General features: G+C 36.4%; 1 protein-coding gene across 1 annotated transcript in view; it reads right to left on the bottom strand.

The window, feature by feature from the left end:
* Nucleotides 1-18,992, bottom strand: part of LOC149190636 (putative LRR receptor-like serine/threonine-protein kinase At4g37250) — a 73,593-nt gene extending 54,601 nt beyond the window's left edge. Inside the window, exons 1-2 of the mRNA XM_089413432.1 lie at nt 18,864-18,992; nt 12,996-13,359 (exon numbers count right to left, since the gene is read on the bottom strand). Of these exons, the coding sequence (XP_089269558.1) occupies nt 12,996-13,359; nt 18,864-18,992 (493 nt within the window). The remainder of the gene's footprint in view (nt 1-12,995; nt 13,360-18,863) is intronic.
* Nucleotides 18,993-24,610: the final 5,618 nt, after the last annotated feature.

Raw genomic sequence — 24,610 nt, forward strand, 5'->3', positions numbered from 1 at the left:
AGATTGAACAGATGTTGCGGTAGTTGCAGCAGTCGTTTGAGATGGAGTACTAGGTGCAATAGGCCCAGACTGAGAAACTACCGAAGGTACAGAAGTTTGAACATTAGACTGGACTGGTTGCTGGGGTGAACCAGAAACTAAGGGTTGTCCAGCTTGAGATGACAACTGTACACTTGGCTGCAATACCTGTTGAACTTGCGATGGATCCCACACTATGTTCATTCCGGGGTATTGACCCATGACAGGTTGAGGATATTGAGATCCATAACCGGATTGAGGGTAGGATTGATAATTGAAAGGTACATTTCCCGTACCTTGAACATAAGATTGACCTTGGGGTGGTTGATAACCTTGACTCGAGTACTGACCTTGGGGTAGATACCCTTGAGGTAAGTACTGATACTGGGGTTGACCTTGAGGTATAAATTGATACTGAGGTTGACCTTGGGGTACATATTGAGGCTGGGGTTGACCTTGAGGAATGTATTGCACCACGGGTACATACTGTCCTTGAGGTTGCCCCCCAGACGCAATTTGTGTACCTTGAGGTTGCCCCCCAGGCGTTAATTGAGGCTGCCCCCCAGGCGGTAACTGGCCACCTTGAGGTTGAGAACTGGGAATTGAACCTGACATCATGTAAATGTCTCCTACGCCCAACGGTTTATTACCATTGTTTCCAGTTAATAACCCATGTTCAATGGGTTGAGGAGATGCTCCCGCAAAAGTACCAGAAAGTGACTGATACCCAGAGGGAACAGAAGGACCGCCGTACAAGAAAGATTCAGGAGATTGAGTAAACATGGACGACTGACCAGACATATTTACAGGAGTATAAATACCTCCAGGTGGATAAGGAGTACGAGGTGGAGAAAAACTTGACCCTGAGTTGTCCAAATAATTAGTTAACGAAAGATACCAAGTAGTACTTCTAGGTGGACTGTAAAAAATGGATTCACGCTCCCTTAGATCAATAGTAGGTTGATCTTCAGGGATAGGGACGCCTATTTCTTCTTCTGGAGCAAGTTCTTCAATAGCTATCAAACCAGAAGGAAGATTTTCGGTGATGACTCTTTCTACCCTAGGTGAATCAGGAGCACTAGAAGTTGGAGTAACAGGTTCAGATATCTCAGGTTCTTCGCCTATATCACTAGTAGATGAAAAACTACCAGCAAGCTCGGAAACTGCAATAGCTTCGGGATTATAACCTGTTTCTAGACTTTGGTAATCTGGATGGACTACCAACGAAGACTCTCCTTCTTCAGGTGAACCTACTTTACTGCCACTAGGAGTTACAAGGACTTTCAAACCTTCGTAATGACCCGGGACGTCTTCAGGAGGTTGGCCCCGAAGTCTACGGGACTTCCTCAACAAATCGGCCACGGTTACAATCTCAGGAGACTGGCCCCGAAGTCTACGGGACTGTCTCGGTAATTCAGCCACAGTTAAAAACTTTTAACTACTGCACACGCAAACAAAGTAAAATCTCAAAGCAAACCGCCTAAAGTCTCTAAAGAACCAAACAAATTCGAATCACACGCCTAAAGAATCTAGGGCGTCAAACCATACACAAACAGTAGCCTTCCGGACCGAAAACACTAGTTGGTGATGAAGTCCAACATCGCCGAATTCAGTACAGAAGTGGCGGGTGGAACAGTTACCCCGGCAACCTGCTTAATGAATAGACCGGCACAAGTTCCTCCACTTTAACCGTCTCGAGTGAAGTGAACCCCCCGGAAAATCCAAGTGAGTCTAGCCGACGTCTGCTCCAGGTACAGTGGGATCTTCCCTCCACCGTCACCTTGGGTAGAACCCTAAAGATAATGGTCACTAAGGTCACCAACAGCAACAAATATACCTGGGGGAACAGTCTACGATCCGATAGCACGCAAGGGCAGAGTATCAAGCTCAATCCCCTTGCCGGCTCCTTGACAATAATCCAAGGTTTACCGACAAGTGACCCCAGGCTCCTCGACAATAATCCGAGGTTTACCGTTTGTAGTACGTGCGTATCTGGCGTCGTTCCCAATGAAGGAGGATTGATCCCCTCACTGGTTCGGACACGATCTCGTGCTTCTCCTTTAAGAGGAGCTTTCCCAGAGCATAAATGTAACAGTTGGATTTATCCTACCACAAGATGAGCTACTTGTTTGGTTTTGCTGTCTTGGAGAGTTAATTACTCTCCTACTCCAAGACACTAGCCTGATCTATATTGGTGTTTCAGAGCCCTAGTAAATAAAAAGTTACTAAGTTAATTTTACTTTAAGCGTTAATTTTTATGGCTTTTCTTTAGGACAAAAGGTAGTGGAGATGAAACTGATGGTGTGTAGACTCGACTCAAATCCACTAAAAAGATGCACCTAGGATGATTTAAACTATTTTTCTTTTTCAATGAATTCCCTAGCTAAGAGAGTTGGAGAATGCAAAATTGATATAAAGACAACTTTCTTGGCAATGAAAATCAAAGAAACAATCTCTTTATCTTTTCCAAAGCATACAACACATGACCACTAATTATTTCACGAAAATTCCTTTCTCTTTTCAAAGACTTCAAATGCTACTAAAACAAACTTTTCTTCAAAAGAGATTTTTGTATTTTTTCCTATATTAACAAAGCATGTAAAACTACTTAACAAAAATCAAATTTAAAAAATCTATGACAATCAAATCAATTTTACCTAAAAGCAAATCTAAGAGAAATTCACCTAAAAGCAAATCTAATGAGGCAAAAGCCTACAAAGTATAATTCCAGGATGTTTTACTCAGTTACAATTCAACCAAGGACTAGTTCATGCAGAATCATAAACCAGTCAAAAACAAAAATCAAAATCTTTTGTTCTTTTTCTTAAGAATGAAATTCACAGCTTAACCAACAAGCTTTCTCGAAATTCCGCAAAGAGACAACACAAAGGTAGGTTTCTCACACAGGTGGATTTTATGAAAGGTCCGACTCCTAAGAAGACTGAAAAGACCAGGGATATCCAAGGTTTTACAACTTCTAAAGCCAAAGTCACTACAGGACCAATGCAAAAATCAAACCCTAGGGCTAGAACTTCTATGAATTTCACTAAAACCCTTGATACTAATGAAACAAGCTTAGATGAAGACTTCTGACAGGTAACCAGTGGATCTGGGCAGCAAAAACAAATTATAAACAAAATCTAAGAGGCAAAAAGGAAAAAATTGAAATTTTCTCAACTTTTGACAGGGTACGCAGGCAACCTGTTTGCACAGGTGCGTGTACGCTCTGTGTACAAAGCTGCAGTGCGTACAAGTACGCACTGTGCTTAACGCAGAGGGTGCGTACTGCTAGCAAAACAAGAAAAAAAAATCTAACTTAACCCTAAGCTATTCCACCCAAATTCACAGTCAATCAGCCAAAAACCAGAAAGAAATCGACTTTTCTCAAATCAAAGTATCAATCAAAAGAGAAATCAATCAAATCCATGGATTCCCCAGTGGAGTCGCCATTTTGTCATGCGGAAAGAGTCAATTTTGCGGACAAAACCGACCTCCCTAGAAGCTAAGGCTTTCTAGTGACAAACAAGACAATTAAGCACTATCTTTCCCTAAATATGCATTTAGAATACAAGCAATCAGGTGTTTAAAAACATACCTTTAGTCCAACGTTGTTCGTAGCAGTCCAGCCTCTCCGATCCAGATGAGCTCCTCCTTCTCTTTGAAACCTGCATTCACTAACAAGAAAACGATTACATAGCACCTGAATAACTCATAAAATAAAACATATTCATCATAAAGACCAAGGAGTATATGAAACAAATTATATATAACAACTTGTTGAGAAAAATGAACTTAATTGTATTAAGTGGAAACAAAAGAAACCATTACAACCAGTGCCTTGGTGTTGTGCAGGTCCCTCCCAGGGTCCAGCAAGAGTTCTCCTTTACTTTGATCAGCTCACCCACTTCCAAATGAAGCTAAGAAAGGATGGGAATCTCTCCTCTCAAGCTCTATAAGGGAGTCCTAATTTCAGCAGCATCTACCCTTAGGAATGTTCAGCTTTCAACCTCCTCTCCCTCTGGCCCAATGCCTTTATTTATAGTGCTTTGGAGGAAGTTAATCAGGTCCACCATCAATGGGATAAGCCCCTCTTTCAATGGGATAGCTCCCCTCTTGATGGGATAAGTTCCTCTTTCTTTGGGATGCATGAACCATCTGGAGGCGCTCAATACATGTCAAACCATCTTCTAGAATGCTCTAGAATCGACCACAAGTAACTTTTTTGGAGTAAAACTTGCGCCTTTTGACCTTTACAGGAGTACGCACCCACCCCTTTACAGACAGAGCGTACAAGTACGCAGGTATTGTGAACTTGAGGTGCGTACACGCAGGTAAGGCTAAGAGAAACTGCGTACCTAGAGTTATATAGATTTTTAAAGACTTTCTCTCTTTCTTGGAGCTTGACATGAGTAGCAGAGGTATAAGACTTGCCAAGGAGGATAGTATGAGAGTTGATGGAGCCATACTAACTGCAAATAGTCATGGTGACAAATTTTAGTGTAACAATTAGTCGCATTATGTTCTATCTCGTGACAATTAAAGCATCTCACTTTAGACTTGTCACCCTTCTTCCCTCCATGAGAAGAATTTGATTTGGAATGGGAAGCCTTCCCCTTTCCTTTCCTTGCCTTACTTGCTAAGGCCAAATTTTCTTCATCATCATTCTTTGATGAAGAACCATCTCGTGTGCTCCTCTTGATCTCCTCCTGCATCAGATCCGACCACAATCGTTCCCAATCCAGCAGTTTCTCCCTTCCATTCACAGAGTCCTGGTAGTTATTCCAACTCTTTGGAAGGCCGAGGAGAGCGAGGCTCACCATATCATCATCAACAGTAGTTATTCCCACACTGCCAAGCTCATCTTTGTAGGTTGTGAGCTTGTTCAGATATGTGGAAATAGTATCGCCCTTCTCCATCTTGATTTTTTGAAGCTTATCCTTGAGTGCCAATTTCCTCTGGTCGCTACTGTTCTGGTAGAGGTTCTTCAATGTCTTCCACATTGAAAATGGAGTATCCTTCCCATGGAGACTCCAGACAAAATGGTCTCAAACTCCCTCAAGGATGATCTGTCTCGCCTTTGTTACACACTTCTTCCACTCAGCCAACTCTTGTGCATTAGCTGCAGCTGGCTTTGGGATTTCTTGATCAATGAAATCCTTCAAGCCATTGTCTTCTAATACAGCCTCCATTCTATCTTTCCATGCTATGTAATTCGAGCTGCCTTCCAAGGAATACTCAAGTCTCAAGCCATAAAATGCCATTGACCAACCTAAAGTATGGTATGAATTTGATTTGCACCTGCAACCCCAAACTTCAAACTTCAAATTCTCTTCTTAGTATACTATTCACAGCTCCGATAAACTTAGCTCCGATACCATGTAGAAATTATGTCTACAAATCTAGCTCTGTAGATTTGCTGCAGGTTAACCCGATAATGCAATATAACCAAAGCAAAATACTATAACCTACTTCTACTATCAATTTGCGGAAGCTTAAAGATTGAGCAAGATCAAGCTGAACACATATAACCAAAAGAAGAATCAATGCACATGAAACACAGAAGAATACTCAAGGGAAAGCCTCAGCTAAAAACCCCACTATCTTTATTATCATACAAGTTGGAAATATCTCAGAATTACACAAAACCTTAGCTCTCACAGCTAGCTAGCTCTCAGTACAATCCTCACAGATGCTCACAGACAAAATTGACTTCTCATAAGTCTTCCTCTCTGTCCTCCAAGCTCCTATTTCCTTGCGCAATTTTTCCTGGGTGATCCTCCTGTTACCAAGTGTAACACTGATCTCACACACTGCTCTAACACACTGTCAGAACTGCGCAATCCTCAAGGAATGATTCCTTCTGCATGCATGATTTTTCCTTATAGGAAAACACATGCAATTGATAGTACATTGTCCTTGACATTTAGTTTAGCTGGGTCTTTCTTAGAATAGACATGCATGAGTTACTGATGAGGGAATCTTCAGTTATCTGGAGTACACTGGTTGAATGCATGCATGCATCAACTGATTGATAACTCACAATTAGTTCCTCAAACAGTTTGGAACTAATTTAATTGGACTTAACTTAGTAAAATGAGCTAACTAATTACAACTCAAATATAACTCAATCTTATCTCCTTAATTAAGGGATAATCTCCTTAATTTAAAGGATAACTGTTGCATGACTTCAAAAAGACTTTTAACTTTAATTTCTCCAACTAATTAACTCAAGATGAATTAATTAATTATTTTTCAAGCAGCTCGTGAGACTAAATTCAAATTTTAATTCAAGGACAAATTAAAATTGGAATATTCTTGTTGCCACATTCAACAAACTTGTCCTCTCCTTATCACCTCATCTAAAAACATAATGAAATTTAACTCCTAAAATTTTACCATATTTTAAATTTTGAAAATGATAATGTATAATAAATTGAACACATCCCTTATTACTCTAACAATTAATAATTCAACTCTAACAATTAATAATTCAATGTCTCAAAGTATCCAAAGATTCAAGTTTGTTAGACGCTATTTAAAACATAAATACAATTTAGATGAAACAATTATAGGCAAATCAAATTAGAGTATAGTTTCTTTATTAAATAATCATATTTAAATATAATGGTTTTATAAAAAATTATGTTTATTTATTTATTTTATTTTTAAGTTTTAATTAATTTATTTCTTTTTAAAGTTAATATTCAATTATGTTATTTAATATAGATATTGAAATATTTTATTTAGGGCCAAAGTGAGTAAAATATTTTTATTATATCTCTTTCATATTGAATTATAATATCACCATGAATAGAACGAGTACAATAAATATAGGAATATTCATGTTTTATGATGCTTTTAATTATATTTAACCAAACCTCGAGGATAATAGCTCACTTGGGAATCACAAAAAATTAGAACTATTTAAATATGTATATTTATTTCATTTTATTATAACTAACATTATTTTTTTATTTAAAAAATATTTTATTTTTCTTTAAAAAAAATGTTAATTCTAAATTTAACATGGAAAAAATTACACATCTCCTTTAAACTAAATTATAAAATACATATCTCAATACAATAACTACAAATTAAAAACAATTATAAATAATAAATAAATAAATAAAATCAAACAATAATTTAAACACACACATGACGAACACTGAAAATTTAGATTTGAACTCACTCTAATTGATTGGATTTATTGCCTAGACTAAATTATAAAATACACATCTCAACACTAGAGGTTTGGGTTTAATCAGATTCAAGACCTGACTAAATTATAAAATACACATCTTAACACTAGAGGTTTGGGTTTAATCAGATTCAAGACCTTTTTATTTTAGATTTTTTGCAAACCATATGACTGATTCTTTCGAGGTCTTTTGCAAACCATATGACTGATTTACTCGTAAAAGGATGTGACAGGTAAACCTTTCAATTTTGTCATTTAATGTGGAAGACAAACATGCCTATCCGGTAAATAAGATGGCTATCCGAGAAATTAAAAGGATGTGACAGGTAAACCTTTCAAGTTTGTCATTTAATGTGGAAGAGAAACATGCCTATCCGGTAAATAAGATGGCTATCCGAGAAATTAAAAACAATTAAGTGAACAATTTTTATTTTTATTTCCTTTTTCTTTTTCTACCCTTACCCTATAAGAGCAAATAGGTAAGAATTTTAGGAACGTGACAGAAAGTTCCTGAGTCTATAATTAGCAATTGTCCCAAAAGGTATAAAGAGAGGCCAATAGGATTATTAAAAGCAAGAAACCTCTACAGATAGTCAAGCATATACAAAGCTCGCTAGTGACCAAGGCAATAACTACCATGAGCATCCCGTACCAGCAGATTTCATACTAAAACAACAAAACCAAAACCAAACCATTCATATCAATATATTAAGTTTAAAACGCGTTCATACTAAAAGCTCAATAGCTTATTGGCAACACACTTTATTTTTTTAAATAAAAAATAAATTACACCGTTTTACATGATAAATGAAAAGCGGAGAAATTTGTGATTTGCAAATATTAAAACAAACCACTTACATTGCTGGTTGACACTACGACTAAAACATTAAGTAATTGTAATATGCTTTTCCACATTGTAATTTAATATTTTAAAATAACCGCGCGTTATCTAATCTATTTCTATCTTCAACTTGTAAACTCATTAATTATTTCTAAAATTGTTGTCCACTTATACCATATATAAAACCACCTTAATTAATAATGATAACCCCTCAAGTGAAGGTCAGATCAACAATGGTTAATTTCAAATAAGAAAAAACATTATTTACTTAAACCATGAGTGTTGAAAAAGCATTATTTAAATAGATTATATAAACATTAACCATTCCGCAATATCAACATTATTTACTTGGATTATGTCAACATTTACCATTGCGTGTATTTCGAATTAAAAGACATTATTTTTTATTTATTTTATAGGTAAACATAGAAATAGAAATCCGGAAGGTAACCATAACCAGATGGAAATAAGGTAGGCCCCATAATTGTATAATGCGATTAAAAAGTCAAATTATAATATCTTAAACCAATACTTATTGTATTCATATGTGATGTTTAATAAAATACAATTAATTTTGTGATCTATCACTGATCCCACAACAAAATAAATTATGAATAAGAATTTCAATCAAGGGAACGATCATGGATGATTTTATTATTAACAGTGCAGGAAACCATAACTTTAGGAATTGGATAAAACAGTATACAATGTCAATTATATCCTTTAATTGATCTCTTTTTCACAATCATCAACAAATTACCCTCAAAAAGTCCAGAAAATGATTTATCTGTTGAAACCCCACAACTGAGAATACAAACTTTGTTAAGAGGAGCCTCTGGATTAATTTGGGCAACACAATCGACATGCACAACTGTATACTGGCTGAAAGTGGATGTGCCAAGGAAGTGGTAAATGGGTTTCCCATTGATTGAAAACCTCGACTTCCCGTCATTTATCATAACCCCCCTGTCAGTATTAATTCTTATAAGATCACACATGTTGCTTTCGTCTAACTTGCAGTGTCTGCATTCTCCACATTCTCCAGTAAATTCTTAGAAGATCACACATGTTGCTTTCGTCTGACTTGCAGTGTCTGCATTATGAAACCAGCTCAAGAAAAGATAGAAAAGATAGATCAACGCCTTAGAATTCAGCCTCTTCGAGGGGGCAACCTCCTTTACATTACATAAATGAACAATTCTTGGATGATACAAATGAAAAGACCTCCTTTCTATATATAGGAGTCTAAGGGGTTATAACATAATCAGAGCCGACATAACAATAATAATGTAAGGGCACAATAATAACAATAGTGGGCTTCTATGGGGTACATTAGTAACAATATGGGCACTACATGGGTACATCAATATAATAAGTGGGTTTTACTAATAACAATAAGGGGTTACACTAGTAGTATAGGGGCCTAACATGCCCCTCTCCTTCAAAAAGCGTTGTCCTCAACGCTTGAGTAGTTCTTGATGCTTCTGTATAAAATTCTTGTCCTCCCATGTGGAATCTTCAGCGAGTAAATTCTTCCACTTGATGAGATACTTTGAAATTGATCGATTTCGTAGCTGTCGGGTTCTTGTTTCTGTGACTGCTCCAGGTTCCAATATGATTTTTCCTTCCTTTTCAATATCTGGCAATAATGTTTGAATTGGGATCTTTTGCAACTTTTGAATAAGTGGCCATACTTCTTCGTCCTTCTTCCATTCATCCCTTGCTTCGTTTATCCAATCTGGTTGGATAACAAAACAATGCTTCCACATCCTCATCCTTGAAGAGTCTTCCCATTCGGTAAGGTCGCCATTTTTTAAGTGCTTGTTGTTTCGTTTGATTTTGCACCGAAGTGGCGTTATCCTTTAAAAGTTGGAGAACTTGTTGTTGATGCTCGATGTGATCTTTCACTGCTTGAACCTTTTTCTTCTTGATATGTCCTTCTATCTCTAGAGTTTGAGGAGTGGTAATTTCTTCCAATCCTTTACAAGATATGGTCGGATTCATTTCTTGATGCTCGATGTGATCTTTCACTTCTTGAACATTTTTCTTCTTTATATGTCCTTCTATCTTGATAGTTTGAGGAGTGGTAATTTCGAACAATGAATTACAAGATATGGTTGGATTCATTTCTTCTTTCTCAATGTGATCTTTCACTTCTTGCACCTTTTTCTTCTTGATATGTCCTTCTATCTTGAGAGTTTTAGGAGTGGTAATTCTTGCCAATGCTTTACAAGATATGGTCTGATTCATTTCTTCTTTCTCTGGGGTGGGGTCCTGGCGTATATATTCTTCTTTTGTTGTTTCTTGATCCTTTTCTTCCTCCTCTTCATATTCTATGTAAAATAATTTCTTCTCAGCACACTTATGACCTTTAGTGCATTTGCTATCACAATTGTAACAAAGCCCTTTTTCTCTTTTTTCTTCCAATTGTTGTGGTGTAACCCTTGCAGGTTGTGGAAGGCTAGGAGAAACAACACTTCCATCTTTATAGTTGTGAGAGGTACACTTCCTGGTTTCCATAATTTTGCTTTCCACTATGTCACAAAGCCCTTTTACTCTTTCCAACTGTTGTGGTGTTGCTCTAAAGAAGGTGTTTCTCTTTGTATCCTCATAATGTGCTATCATTTCCTCCGTGAAAATTGACCACGTAACAAGTTGTTTACAAGAACAAAGCCCTTTGTACCATAAAAATTGATCTGGTTCTAAATATGAAGATGCAATACATACCTTTTGTAATAGTTGTACACCATGTATATCAAAATATTGCTCCATCTGAAGTATCCAATTTACCGGATCCTTGCCATCAAACTTCCTCATCTTGCTTTTTCTTGATTTTAGGAGCTCGACCTTGAAACGACTGTAACTATGTACTTTCAAATCTTTAAGTTCTGAAATTGTGACCTGTAGTAGCCCTCTATGTCCTCTTTCCAATGCCACCAGTCTGATCCAAATTGGATTCTCCAAGAAAGAGTTATGCACAATCTCCCAAGATGACCTGATTATAGACTAGTTCAGTAGAGCGAACTTGTACGACGTGCCACGAGTCACTATTTCGACCTTTGGATATGAAAAACACCCAAAAGAAACTACAGTCCGTCCTCTTTCTGTACCTTCTTACGAAACTTCAATCCGATCCCTAGAGAGAAAGTTATGATGATTTTCCCCAGGTCACCTGTTTTGAATGTAATTCAGGAGTATGCAAAAAGACCAACTTCCTCAGATCATATGTCCACAAATATCACGCGAAAAGCTCTGAAATTCGGACCCAAAGTTTAGCGTGATTTCTTCTCAAATGGGTGTTTTTTGCGACTTCTGAAACGTCACAGAAAAAAAGTTATAGCGAAAATGCCAAGATGACCTGTTTGGAGCAGCGAAACCCTAGAATCCAAAGCTCTGATACCAATTGTTATGAAACCAGCTCAAGAAAAGATAGAAAAGATAGATCAACGCCTTAGAATTCAGCCACTTCGAGGGGGCAACCTCCTTTACATTACATAAATGAACAATTCTTGGATGATACAAATGACAAAACCTCCTTTCTATATATAGGAGTCTATGGAGTCACAATATAATCCAGCCGACCTAACAATAATAATATAAAGCCACAAAAATAACAATAGAGGGATTCTATGGGCACATTAATAACAATATGGGGGTAATGGGGGCACAACAATATAAATAAGGGGTATAACTACAATAGTAATGGGGTAATCACTAGTATTATAGGGACCCAACAACATTCTCTAGTAAATAAGGGAAGCACACTGTCACCCTCCTTGAGGTCAATCACCCCTTCTCCAACACTCTCAACAACTCTGTGTCAAGCAAAAGACCTATAGTTAGTGACCAATGAATCACAAGAAAATTACTGTCCCTTTTCCCTTTTGAAATTCTACATGATGCCTGCTAGTATGACTAATTAATTTCTTTGAAATCCTACATGCCTGCTAGTATGACTAATTAATTTCTTTGAAATCTTGAATGCCTGCTAGTATGACTAACTAACTTTTTTGAAAACCCACATGCCTACTAATATGACTAACTAATTTTTTTGAATATATAGAACTCATGGGCAAGAGCAGAGTGCATACCCAGCTCCTTCATGTCCCAAAATGCGGGGAAAGAGAGGAGTTTGGCCCTGCAACCAAAGCAGTATCAATATCAGTCATTCCATTTCACTGTTAAAAGCAATATTTGTATGTGTTATACAGTACAGTGCAGTTGGAGATGTGTAATTAATATCCTTCCTTCAAATTTTCTTGATGTTTAATGATAATTATTCATAGCATATGTTTGCTTCCCAGAAACTTGATGTTTAATGATAATTATTCATAGCATACCTTTGCTTCCCAGAAATAAAGGTCTGTATGACACAAGGCAATATAATGCACTTTGATTCTCACTTCCATTGCCTGTGGAGGAGCCACTTCCACTTCTTCAATCTTAAGAGGCTCCCCTACACCCCATGAAACAGCAGCTGTAACAAAAGTACAAATCAAAATATATCAGATTTCAAGAAGCATAAATTGCACACATACACTTTGCATAAATCCAGCTTAACCCTGAAAATCAATTTTGCCATGAAATGATATACATGAAATAAAAAGAATGTGGCCATGACTCCTTGCACTGAACTGAAGTGAACTGAAGTAGTTACCTTTGCATTTGATAACCTGGCCTGCAGTACATCTCGCCATTTTCCTTTCTGCCCAAACAAACAAACTTACTTTTGCCTTTCGCGTTAGTGTTGCAGGAGGCAGAGATGGATCCTTAATTTATATTCTACTTCCTTTGAAATTGCCTTGAGTGAATGATGTTGAATTGCTTGTTGATGTAGAATCGTTTTTGATATCTTGACACAGGGTTTGATATCTTGAAAATCTTCTCCACATAGTTTGGGATTGCCTATAAATGCCTCTTTGAATTTACTCAAGCTACTGGGGATTGTTCCAAACAGTTGATTGTTTGATAGATTTAGGAAACTAAACGTAAGGTTGGCTAAAGATGCAGGGACTTTCCCCTTGAGTTGATTGCTGGATAGATCAAGGTATCTGAGGTTTTGGAGATCACCCATTTGCATAGGTATTTCACCAGAAATATCATTTCCTTTCAAGTTAAGCTCTGTAAGTTGTTTCAGAGACCCAATACTCGACGAAATGTTACCAGAAAGTAAATTTATTTGCAAACCCAATACATCAAGATTATGTAACCCATAAAGCGCATTTGGTATACTTCCTGAAAATTTATTATTTCTAGCATTGAAAATAGATAAAAGCCCTACCTTGGCAATCTCAGATGGAAGCTTACCTGAAAATCTATTACAGTCAATTTGTAGGTTAGATAAATTTATAACATTGCCAATATCTTTAGAAATGCTTCCTTCAAAGTTGTTAGAACTGAGATGTAGCAACGAAACTCTTGGCAATCCCCATTCCAAAATAAAAAATATCAGTTTTTTACCTCAATCATTTCTATTCCAAAATGAATATTTCAGAAATCAAAATAAACCTTGCAAATAAAAATGCAAACAAATTAGCCTACCTAGAAGTATGTTCTCTTTTGCATTGCATTTATGCTAAAAGGAAATGAAATGCAAAAAAAAAGGGTGATATTGCATATGAAAATAAATGGATAAAAAACAGGGTGACTAGAGAACTTAACTAGTGAAACAGTTGAAAATGGTTCTATCGAAGCCGCGCCTCTGCTCCAGCTTGCCATTTTCTTTTACTTGCATCATAATGTGTGCTCAAGTTGGAGATTGAATTATTAGCGCCATGTTTCAAGCCTTTTGATCTTCGTTGGACAGACACAAATCGTAGGTATGCTCTAATCCATAAGGATGGTTGATTGGATTGTCATCGATCCGTGTCGCATATGAATGAAAATGATGAGGCTTCATTGGGTCGAAAAAGATTTGATCTTGAATGCGAGATGCCAGCGAAATGATCAGTCAGAGGTGCGTGCAGATCAATGTATACCCATTTCCAGAAGAATTTTGTCATCTGTGTTCCTTGAAATGAATTATTGTTCAAACATGAAATTGGTATCTGAAATCCATAAAGAGTTTAATGACTGTTGTTTTGAATACTTGACAAACCTCCAAGAAATGGATTTGTTCTCTAATTTGGGAACTTGATGAATCTTCAATTTGAATAACTTTATGAATCTTCAAACACATGACTTCTCCTCCAATTTGAAGATGCTTCCAAATGCTTTCACAATGAAATTTAATTTAATATATGGCAAGTCTATATATAATGAAATTTCATAATTTTCATGATTCCATATTTTTGAAAATGAAATTTAATTTGATGTAGAATGAATCTATCCATAATGGAATTTGGATGTGGACAAATATCTAACTGGTTTGGATGAAATGGTAAAAGATTTTGAAGAAACATAATTGTTTTATTAACACAATTCAAGATCTATGCACAGTAGTTGTACTCCACTTTGCAGATGATTCAAATTTTTTGATAATGGTATCTAACTTGATATAGTATAATGGAATTTAATGTGCCACTTTGCAGATGCATCCACATATTTTTTGAAGATGGAATTTAATTTGATATGGGGCACGTCTATGTGCAATGGAATTCAATGCAATTTTTTACAAATTGACCATGGAGTTGCATAAAGAGAAGGATAGAAAATAGGGGCATGTGGGTGGAAACCATACTCACTGTTTGGATGTTTGGAGTCATAGGAAAATACAAAGAGGGACATATAGATGAAAATCTCTACTATTGCCGCTAACTCTTTGAGACATGATTTCTTATGGTGATCCAGGGATGCGCTAGGTTGGATTGTGTTGAACCCTTCAGGTGGTTGAAGGGATAACCTTTAAGATGGAATGTGCTGAACACTTGAGGCAGTTGGAGAAAGTTGAAGGCTCTGGCTGCTACAAACTGGAGATGGTTGAAGGGATAACCTTTAAAATGGAATGTGCTGAACACTTGAGCCAGTTGGAGAAAGTTGAAGGCTCTGGCTGCCCCTAACTGGAGAAGCAGTAATGTATTGGGAGAGCATACGAGTCATATGTGGTATAAAATGAATTGCATCCTACAATATTGTAATGTCCATTACTATGTATTTCATTTTGCCAACACTAATTGTTTAGCACAATCTCTCCTTGTGAAAACAAAGTACTATTTAATTTAAATTTTATTTATTCACCCATGTTGATGATGATCTTTTCATTATACTCCTAGTGTTTTATGATGGTTGATTTTGAGAGAATGTCAATCTTTTTACTTCGGTCCTACTTCTAATTTAATAGTTATGGACAATGAAAGATGGGCCACCATGCGCTGTTTTGATAGTATAGATAGATTGTTTTCATACGGTTTGGTTATGGATAATGAGAGATGTGCTGTCACAAATTGTTCTCATGGTAGATACTGTCTATTTGAAAATATCCACCATTTTCATTGTATAGTTTGACATTTCAAGCCCAAAGTTGTTACATAAATGCATTTCCAGACTAAAACACCAAAAATTAACATTAAAAAACAATTGCAATCTAGCAACGTTATACTAGTTACAAAAAAAAGGAAGGGAACTGGGAAGCCAGTAAACAATAGAAGCCATATTTTGGTTTTTTTATCCAAGTTGAAAGATATTGTATGAAATCATGACACACATGGTTCTTTTTGTTTTCGGCTCGTTACAAAAAAAAGGAAGGGAACTGGGAAGCTAGTAAACAATAGAAGCCATATTTTGGTTTTTTTATCCAAGTTGAAAGATATTGTATGAAATCATGACACACATGGTTCTTTTTGTCTTCGGCTCGTCCACATAGTTAACCAGGTATCCTATGGAGTTGCAAATTTGTATTTTCCAGATTCATTTGTCCTTTACAAATTTCTCTTATCCATCGCTATTTACAATTTTCTAAAAAAAACTCTTGGGAGTGGAAAGTAAGGGCTTCTGTATTTCCAAATATTAAAGTTTTCAATTTTTTTTAAATTACTAATGGTTTCCTTCCATATAAAATTATAATGATAGTGATCTATTAACATCCTTCTTGATCAAGTCATGTTAAGGTTACCTTTATGATATTTATTAAAGTTCAGTTTGATAGATCCTTGTAATGTGTTCGGAACTCTATCCTTGGGGAATGGAACATGAACTCTGTAAGGGCCATTTCAACTTTAGTGGGTTACTCTCAAAATTTTGTATCTTATTTGCTATTCAACTAAAAATATGGTTCCAATATATGAAGTTGAAGCTCCTGGATTTAAATTTTCAAAATATGATTCCAACTTCCAAGAAATGAAATTGAAGCTCCTAGAATACAATTTTCTTTGGAGCGCAACTGCATGCTACTATCACTGGAATAACATTTGCGCATAATTTTTTTCCAACATGTTGTATTTGCCTTTTTGCATAAGAAAATGGAAGCAAATATATGCGTGTATTTTTAAGTCAAAATTAAAATAACCATAAACAACACCATGAAACTTCTTGTAAATTACAAATACAACTGTTCAATAGATAACATATCTCGGTAGAAAAAACCAATTGTAGAGGGATATTGTTTCCACCCAGATGTAGAAATCCCAAACCCCAAGTTCAAGGCGAAGATGTGATAAGGGAAAACTCTCCCCAAAACAACAACAATGTGAAAACCAAATCCAAAATAAATGAGCATCAGAATATTTCATTACAACGAAATAGATCCCAATTATGTCTCTGTAAAAGAAGGGCATCAATTCATAAAATAATCAATCAATCCCTTGCAGTACTTAGCCATCGGCAAGGAAAGAGAAATGTTGTTCCTATACAATGAAAAAAAGCCCCCTGAATCCCAAAATATTGTGATATCCATCGCCACTTGAAATGAACTGCAATGAATCCCAGTAGAGAAATCTGTATCATATGAAATGACTTGCAATTAATCCCAGAAAATTGTGATATCCATTGTCATATCTTTCATGAGGGAAATGTGTATTGTCATATGAAATAAATTGCAGTGAATCCCACAATATTGTGATGTTCATTATCATCTATGTCGTTTTGCCAATGCTACTTGTCTGGTTGAGCACAATCTCTTTTTGTTAATTCACTTTATTTTTCATTCATTCATCCATGGTGAAGATGATCCATGTTAATCTTTTTACTTCTGTAGTGCTAATTTTATATTATAGTTATGGGTAACGAGAGATGAGCCACCATATATTGTTTTCATAGTATGGATGGACTGTTTTCATAATATTGAGTGTTCTTATAATGACACTGATGCTCTTAGAATTTGTCTTCCAGGAAGAGGAGGTTGAAGTGTAGACTTTAGAGTTAGGCTTCTCTCCATCCTCGTCTTTCTCATTAATAAAAAATTTCAAAATTTACATTAAAATTATAAAATACTTGTAATGTTATTGAGGCGCCCCAATTTGAAGCAGTGGATCTAGACTGTAAGAATCTGCAGGAACAGTGCTGCCGCGCCACCTGACAGAAGATAAGTTTGTAATGCCAGGTGATAGACATGTGTTCATGAAGTTAATCTGTTCTGATCAATAGCACCGAAGATAACATGCAGAGAAGGATTTGATCTGATAGATGAAATAAAAGCTTTGTTGGAGAACAGATGCAGAGGAATCGTCTCCTCTACTGATGTTCTCATATTGGCTACTCATGCTGCAGTTGCACTGGTAAGCTGTCAATATCAAACATCTTCCTAAAAAACAATGAATTTAGATGCAAAGGCAATATTTACAACTGGAGATTGTAATATCAGTTAGGGGATCTTGATTACCTAGTACCAACTGGATGAAGGGATGACATAGTAAGTATTCCAAGTCCAACATTCTCCGTTGGCTTTGTACTAAATGCATTTGAAACAGTTGGTTTCAACCCCACAGATTTAGTGACAATGCTAGGTAAGCTTCCTGGAGAATCGGCAGATCCATGACGATGTTGCATCCGCACAGGAAAGTATACACTCTATCAAAACCTGCAACCTTGACGCCTACCTCATGAAAATTGACCTCTTCGGGGCTTTTGACTGCGTTGACTGGGAACTATTGTGGATGATTCTGTACAAAATTAGCATGGGATCTTTATTGATAAATTGGATTAAAGCTTACATTAAGATGGCCTCTCTAGCACTAAATTCTTCCAAATATCAAGAGGACTTAGACAAGGCTGCGCTTTGTCTCCTCTTCTATTTCTCATCACAATTGATGGTCTGTCCAAAAAATTAACAAATACTCGAGATCGTGGACAAATCACTGGCTGCAGAAATGGAAACAGGGTATCCCTTTCACATTTAATGTTTGCAGAAGCTCTCTTCACAATAGGCCAATCATATCCTTCAGAATGGCGGGTGATCTTCAATATAATTACAGATTTTGGAACCACATCAGGCCTTCTTGTGAACTGGTCAAAGTCTTTATTTATCTCGAGTGATCCTGAAGCCACAAAGATAATGGAGATTGCTAACATCTTTGGAGTTAAATCCTCACAAATGGACGAGGGCTTCACCTCCTTGGGCTTTTTTCTAAAGCCTAACGGATACAAAATCAAAGACTGGGACTAGTTGGAAAAAATCAGAAAACGACTCTGTATGTGGTGTCACTGGTGGATATCCCTGGGGGCGTATTATTCTGGTAAAATATGTTCTGCATAGCATCCCTATATACTGGATGCACATTGTCAATTTACCTCAAGGAGTTCTGCACAAGCTTAATACAATAATCACAGGTTTCATATGGGCCGGCACACAACAAGCTCGAAAATTCCATCTCGTCAGTTTGGACATTATAAACTGCTCGATCAAACAGGGTGGATGGGGGGGCTATTGGGGACTGTTCCAGACAGTTGATTGTTTGATAGATTTAGGAAACTAAACGTAAGGTTGGCTAAAGATGCAGGGACTTTCCCCTTGAGTTGATTGCTGGATAGATCAAGGTATCTGAGGTTTTGGAGATCACCCATTTGCATAGTTATTTAACCAGAAATATCATTTCCTTTCAAGTTAAGCTCTGTAAGCTGTTTCAGAGACTCGATACTCGACGAAATGTTACCAGAAAGTAAATTTACTTGCAAACCCAATACATCAAGATTATGTAAGTGTAACCCATAAAGCGCATCTGGTATACTTCCTGAAAATTTATTAGTGCTAGCATTGAAAACAAATAAAAGCCCTACCTTGGCAATCTCAGATGGAAGCTTACCTGAAAATATATTACAGTCAATTTGTGAATGAAAAGGACGACGAAATTCGATTTACATATAGAAGAAAGGAATGTCTGTAATCCAGTGAATCCAAATTTCAGTGTTGTGTGTAAATTTCCAGCCATCGAACTATAGCAGAGATATATGGCGTCTGCCGTTACAACCAGTAGCAGGAAATCTCCCCATGTGCTGGCCATTCCATTCCCTGAACAGAACCAATTGATTCCATTTATCGAATTTTCCTATCGACTGGCATTCCATGGAATCTCTGTCACGATTCTTACAATGCGTTCTCATTCCCCTCCCCTGCAACATTTCTTACAGTGAGCAAAAACAGAGTCCCTGGACATTTAGCCTCTGTACATCCCCCTCCCATCAAATCAAAACGAACTACAAGAAGATATTTCCCGGAAATCTGTCCCTCTTCTCGTCTACTCGTTTCGATTATTAGCAGAGCCAATCAAGCAATGGATCCAACCGCAGAAGCCACGTTCCGTGTGCATCATTAGCGACTTCTACCTCGGCTGGACTCGGCGGTTTTCCACACATCCAGTGCATTTCCTGCCTGAATAGACAATTACCTATGGACGCACACCACATCTCGAGGTCAAAACCGACGATGAGTATTTTATAATGCCCGACCTTCCTCTGCAAATCGCGTTTGGCTGGACCCAAATTTCACGTCACGTGTCAACCTGAGAATGGAAAGGATGAGGAAACTCTGTTTGAAAGGAAGGCCTACCGGCCTAATAAGAAGTGCTGCATGCAGCCTGTGGTCAAGTGAGGAGGGCGAGGTTGGCCAGGTTATATTGGCAACAACAATGTTCAATGTTTTGTTTATATATATATATATATCTATATATATGTATATATAAATTATAGTTTGTTTTTATTGTATAATAAAAGCAACAATTTTGCTGGTAATATGATGAATTTTTATAATGATGATGATGATTAGTAAGACTTATGGGTATTATCATGTAGTAGATTCATGGAGGTCAGAATCACAAGAATATACAACATTATCATAATCCTTTTTTTCTGAAGTTCCCATGATAGTCCATGCCCATGAAGGCCATTATTGAAGTGGAAATCAGTGGAGGAAAGAATATGACCATTGCACAGATAATAGCGGCACAAAGATTTGCAAAATAAAAACTTTGTTGGGGTCGGACTCGCAAGCCTTAAAGGTATCAAGTATAATCTCATTCCTCTTCTAGTGATCAAGGTGGTGTGGCTATCACAGGGAATGTTAAATATTCATAACAATAAAATACATAATAAATAATAACGACTATGCAAAAAATAAGTCTTGGGAGGCAAGGCCTTGGTTTGGATGGGATTTTGCTTGTTCCAAGGTAAGGAGAACTTTTTGAAACTTGAGAATTCTAAATGCAATTCCATCTCCCCTCATTGTTTTTGTTCTCAGCATTGTTTTCTTAATTATGTGAAAGACAAGTGTTTTTAGAAATCTAAAATTATTCCCATCCAAACCCAAACTTATCATAATCTCAATGCACTATTGGAAAATATGTTCCGTCAAAACTGCAATATTCCAAATCTCTCTCTCAATCATTACTTTTGTGATTGTTTTATGCAAATTTCAACCAAAGATAACCAAAATATAATCAAAATATCTAATCTCAAACCTAGAATTCTTTACATCAAATTTTCATGTTCTGGTGAAAATTTAATATTAGTGTAAAAAGTATAGTTTCATGCAGAAGTATGATATTTATTTACGACAAAATTTACTCACAATTTAACCATAGTTATCTCAAGTTCGTCAAATTACTCGGAAATTCTAGTGTTTTTTTCAGCGCCTTTGGCTGGTTTTTCTATAATATTGCAGCGTTTGTCCAATTTTTCGCGGCAACTTGTAACTAGCAATTTCTTTCTGCAAGATTGTAGCCTTGCGCGTCTCTCTAGTTTTTCTACAAAATTGCAACCTCTGCAGCCTTGCGCGTCTCGCCAGTTTTTCTACAAAATTGCAACCTCTGTCCAACTTTTTTGGGGTAACTTCTAGTAAGTTATTGCTTTCTGCAAGATTCCAACCTATGGCCAACTTTTCTGTGGCGCTTCTGGTTAGCTATTGCTCACTGCAATATTCCAGCCTATGGCCAGCTTTTCTATGATAGCTCTTGGTCATCTATTGCAACATATTTTCTCCGGGTCAATGAATTATTTATGTGAATGAATTAGTTTGGTAGGAAACGGAAAGATGCGAAAAGGAAGTAGACGAATGAATTATTTCTAGAGGAAAAGAGAGAGGAGGGTGGTGTGATATAAGGAAAAATAGCTTAAAACTAAGATGCGTGGACGATATTTGGTCTCAACAAATAATGGGAAGCACAACAAGTACTAGTACTAGTCTTACATGGATTTTACTGAACTTTGGATAACAGTATGAATATGCATGTATTATTTGAAGTATCAAATCTAATCTAAAATTTCTATAGGAAAATTTGCATTGGATATCCAAAGTATCTATCTTTTAGACTTTGGATAAATTCTTTTTGGATATCTAAAGTTGCTGAGTACCTTCTTTTTAAACTTTGGGTGTTTTTTAGGTATCTAAAATTGTCTTGGGACAAGTGAAGTTTTTAATAAGACGTTGAATTGGAAATTTTGGTTAAATTTTAGGTGAAGTGAAATCGGCACCAAAAAAATTGGTTAAAATTTCATAACAAAGGAAGATGTTTAGTCAAAGAATGAATTAATTACTGGTCAACGACCGCGAAAGGGACTAATAAGAAACATTTTAGGAATTTAAAAATATTTACAAACGCACAACTTATAAAGTAATACAAAATCCCATATAGGTCCTCACCAGGTAAGCATGGTATAGTAGGGGATTTGAACTTTGAACCTCAAGCTTTACAAAAACTTCATATTACTAGAGTCACCAATATGCCACCCTAGACAAATAAATCCTAATCTTCATCACCACATTCTTATTGAACTTTTTCTTTTAATAATTAATAAATCAAAAATTAAAATAAATCCTAATATTAAATAATATAAATATATTTTTATAAAATATATCAAATTTTTAATTATTTATTTATTGATTTAAGAAATTCAACATATATGAATAAGGTAACCATCATTATTCCAAACTATTTATTGATAACATATCCAACTCTTCAAATTAAGACATCATACTTGATATTACTCTTTCCAATAACTATTTCTAATATTACTTATTGTTAACAATTTTTGTGATGATGACGATGATGATGATGATGATGGTTAATGTCCACTGTCTATTGGACCTAAAGAAACAAATTATTTAGTTTGATTTAATATTTTATTCCTATGTTCAAAAAGCTTGGAGAGAAGCCTACCGAACTCGCTGTATTTTTGACAACGTAAAAGGCTAGGAAGGTCAGTTTTGCAACAAATATTTTGAAACTGAGATCTAATGTGGTTGTACATAGGGCACTCTAAGAGGAAGTGATTTTCATCCTCGATGTTTGTATTCTCACAGAGATGGCAGAACCTTTCCATCCATGGTGTTTTAGGAACTGCCCAACGACCTGTTTCACTATGGAGCTCATGAGAGTTCATTCTAATCTTGGCTATATTAATTTTCTTCTTTGAGCTAGTTAAAACAGAGAGATACTTTTGATATTCTAGGGTGGGGTTGATGACCTCCTTATAATGTCTTAATTTTCTTTTAGCTGCTAAATCTTTCTCACACCACATTTTTTCTTTGAACTTGGAAGTAACAACATTTTTAATGTTATTAATGTTTTGTAATGCAACATTCTCGTCGATCTCCCAATGGTTTAACCAAGCCCTAGTGTCTTTATACCAACCTCGTTTGAGCCTTAGGTGGTTTTGGCTGGAATTTAAAGCTAGCTTAGGAAGTCTATGGTCTCCTATGTTATTGACTTTGTGCTTGTACAACAGAAGCCTAGTCATAGCTAGGCTCTCGATAGGGGAAAGACCCACTTTTATAAGGAGAATAGGATAGGGTGTGTTGTTTTTTATTTTGAGGTTATAAGTTATAAAGCGCTTCTGGATTTGCTCAATCTTTCTCTAGGATTCTCTGGAGATGCTACAATCCCAAACCTCACATCCATATAAGATAACCGGAGTGACTAAAGTTTCAAAGAGGAACTTCTTTCTATCCCACATTACGAGGTTTGTCGTTTTACAATTATTTTCAAGACCAAAATAAGCTTTCCATCCCCCATTAATCCTTTTCTCAATGCTATAGTTCCAGTTGAGCTTGTGATGAATATCAATTCCTGATACTTGTAGGAAGACACTTCCTCCAAGTTACTATTGTCATACATAAAATTAGCGTAAGTGCCCTTCTTGGATTTGATAATCATAACTTTTGTTTTGTTAGTGTTAACAATCATACCCATGGTAGAGCATAAATCCTTAAGAAGTATAAGTTGCTTATCAAGATCAGATGGGCACCTTGCGAGAAGAATAATATCGTCAGCGTAGAGAAGAAGGATGATGACTATCCCAGTTAAGATCGTGCCAGCACATCCTGCTTCCTCTAAACAACCTTCTAGCTTGTCGATGTAAATGCCAAATAGGGTAGGGGAGAGGGGGCAACCTTGTTTAACTCCGATATTACACTTAATATCTTTCGACCACCCCTCATTGCTCTTTAACTTGACAATTACATTCTCGTATAACCTTATAGCGGCAGCTCTCAACTCAAAAGGAACCTTTAGCTCTTCTAATTTGTTCCAAAGGTTGTTTCTAGGAACCATATCGAAAGCCTTTCTAAAGTCCACAAAGCAACAAAAGAGATTGGATTTATCATTGCGGCATTCCTCCACAATGATCCTAAGCGTAACGAGGTGGTTTGTTGTTGAGTGCTGCTTTCTAAAACCCGCTTGGCCTTTAGCCCGCTTACCTTCACTTTCAAGCCATATGCTCAACTTCCTTTCCAAAATAATACCATATAACTTGGCTAGGAGAGGGTTGATCATAATTGTCCGATAATTAGAGGGGTTATTTATATCCCCACTTTTAAAAATAGGGATAATGAGGCCTTGAGTCCATGGTTTAGGGAACCCTTGCTTGACCACTTGATTGAAAAGCTTGTGAATGTGGGGAATGAGGACAAGACCTCCAAATTTTAAGATTTCTGCCTGGTAACCTTCAATGCCCTTAGCTTTCTCATTAGCCAAGCGATTAACCCCAAAATCAATGTCTTCTAATGAGAAAACTTCTTTCGTTGTGAGCAGGGTTTCAAAGTTATCCATGACATTTGGAGATTCATAAAGCTTTTTAAGATAGGAATTCCAGTCATGTAAAGAAATTTTATTATTATCTTTAGTTTTCCTAGTTAGAATCTGCCTCCAGAATTTCTTAGGAGCTACCTTAGAGAGGTGTAAGAGATTCTC

The sequence above is a fragment of the Pinus tabuliformis genome, chromosome 3_1 (assembly GCF_031772625.1).
Source record: "Pinus tabuliformis cultivar Carrire ecotype Pingquan chromosome 3_1, CPIR1, whole genome shotgun sequence".
NCBI lineage: Eukaryota > Viridiplantae > Streptophyta > Pinopsida > Pinales > Pinaceae > Pinus > Pinus tabuliformis.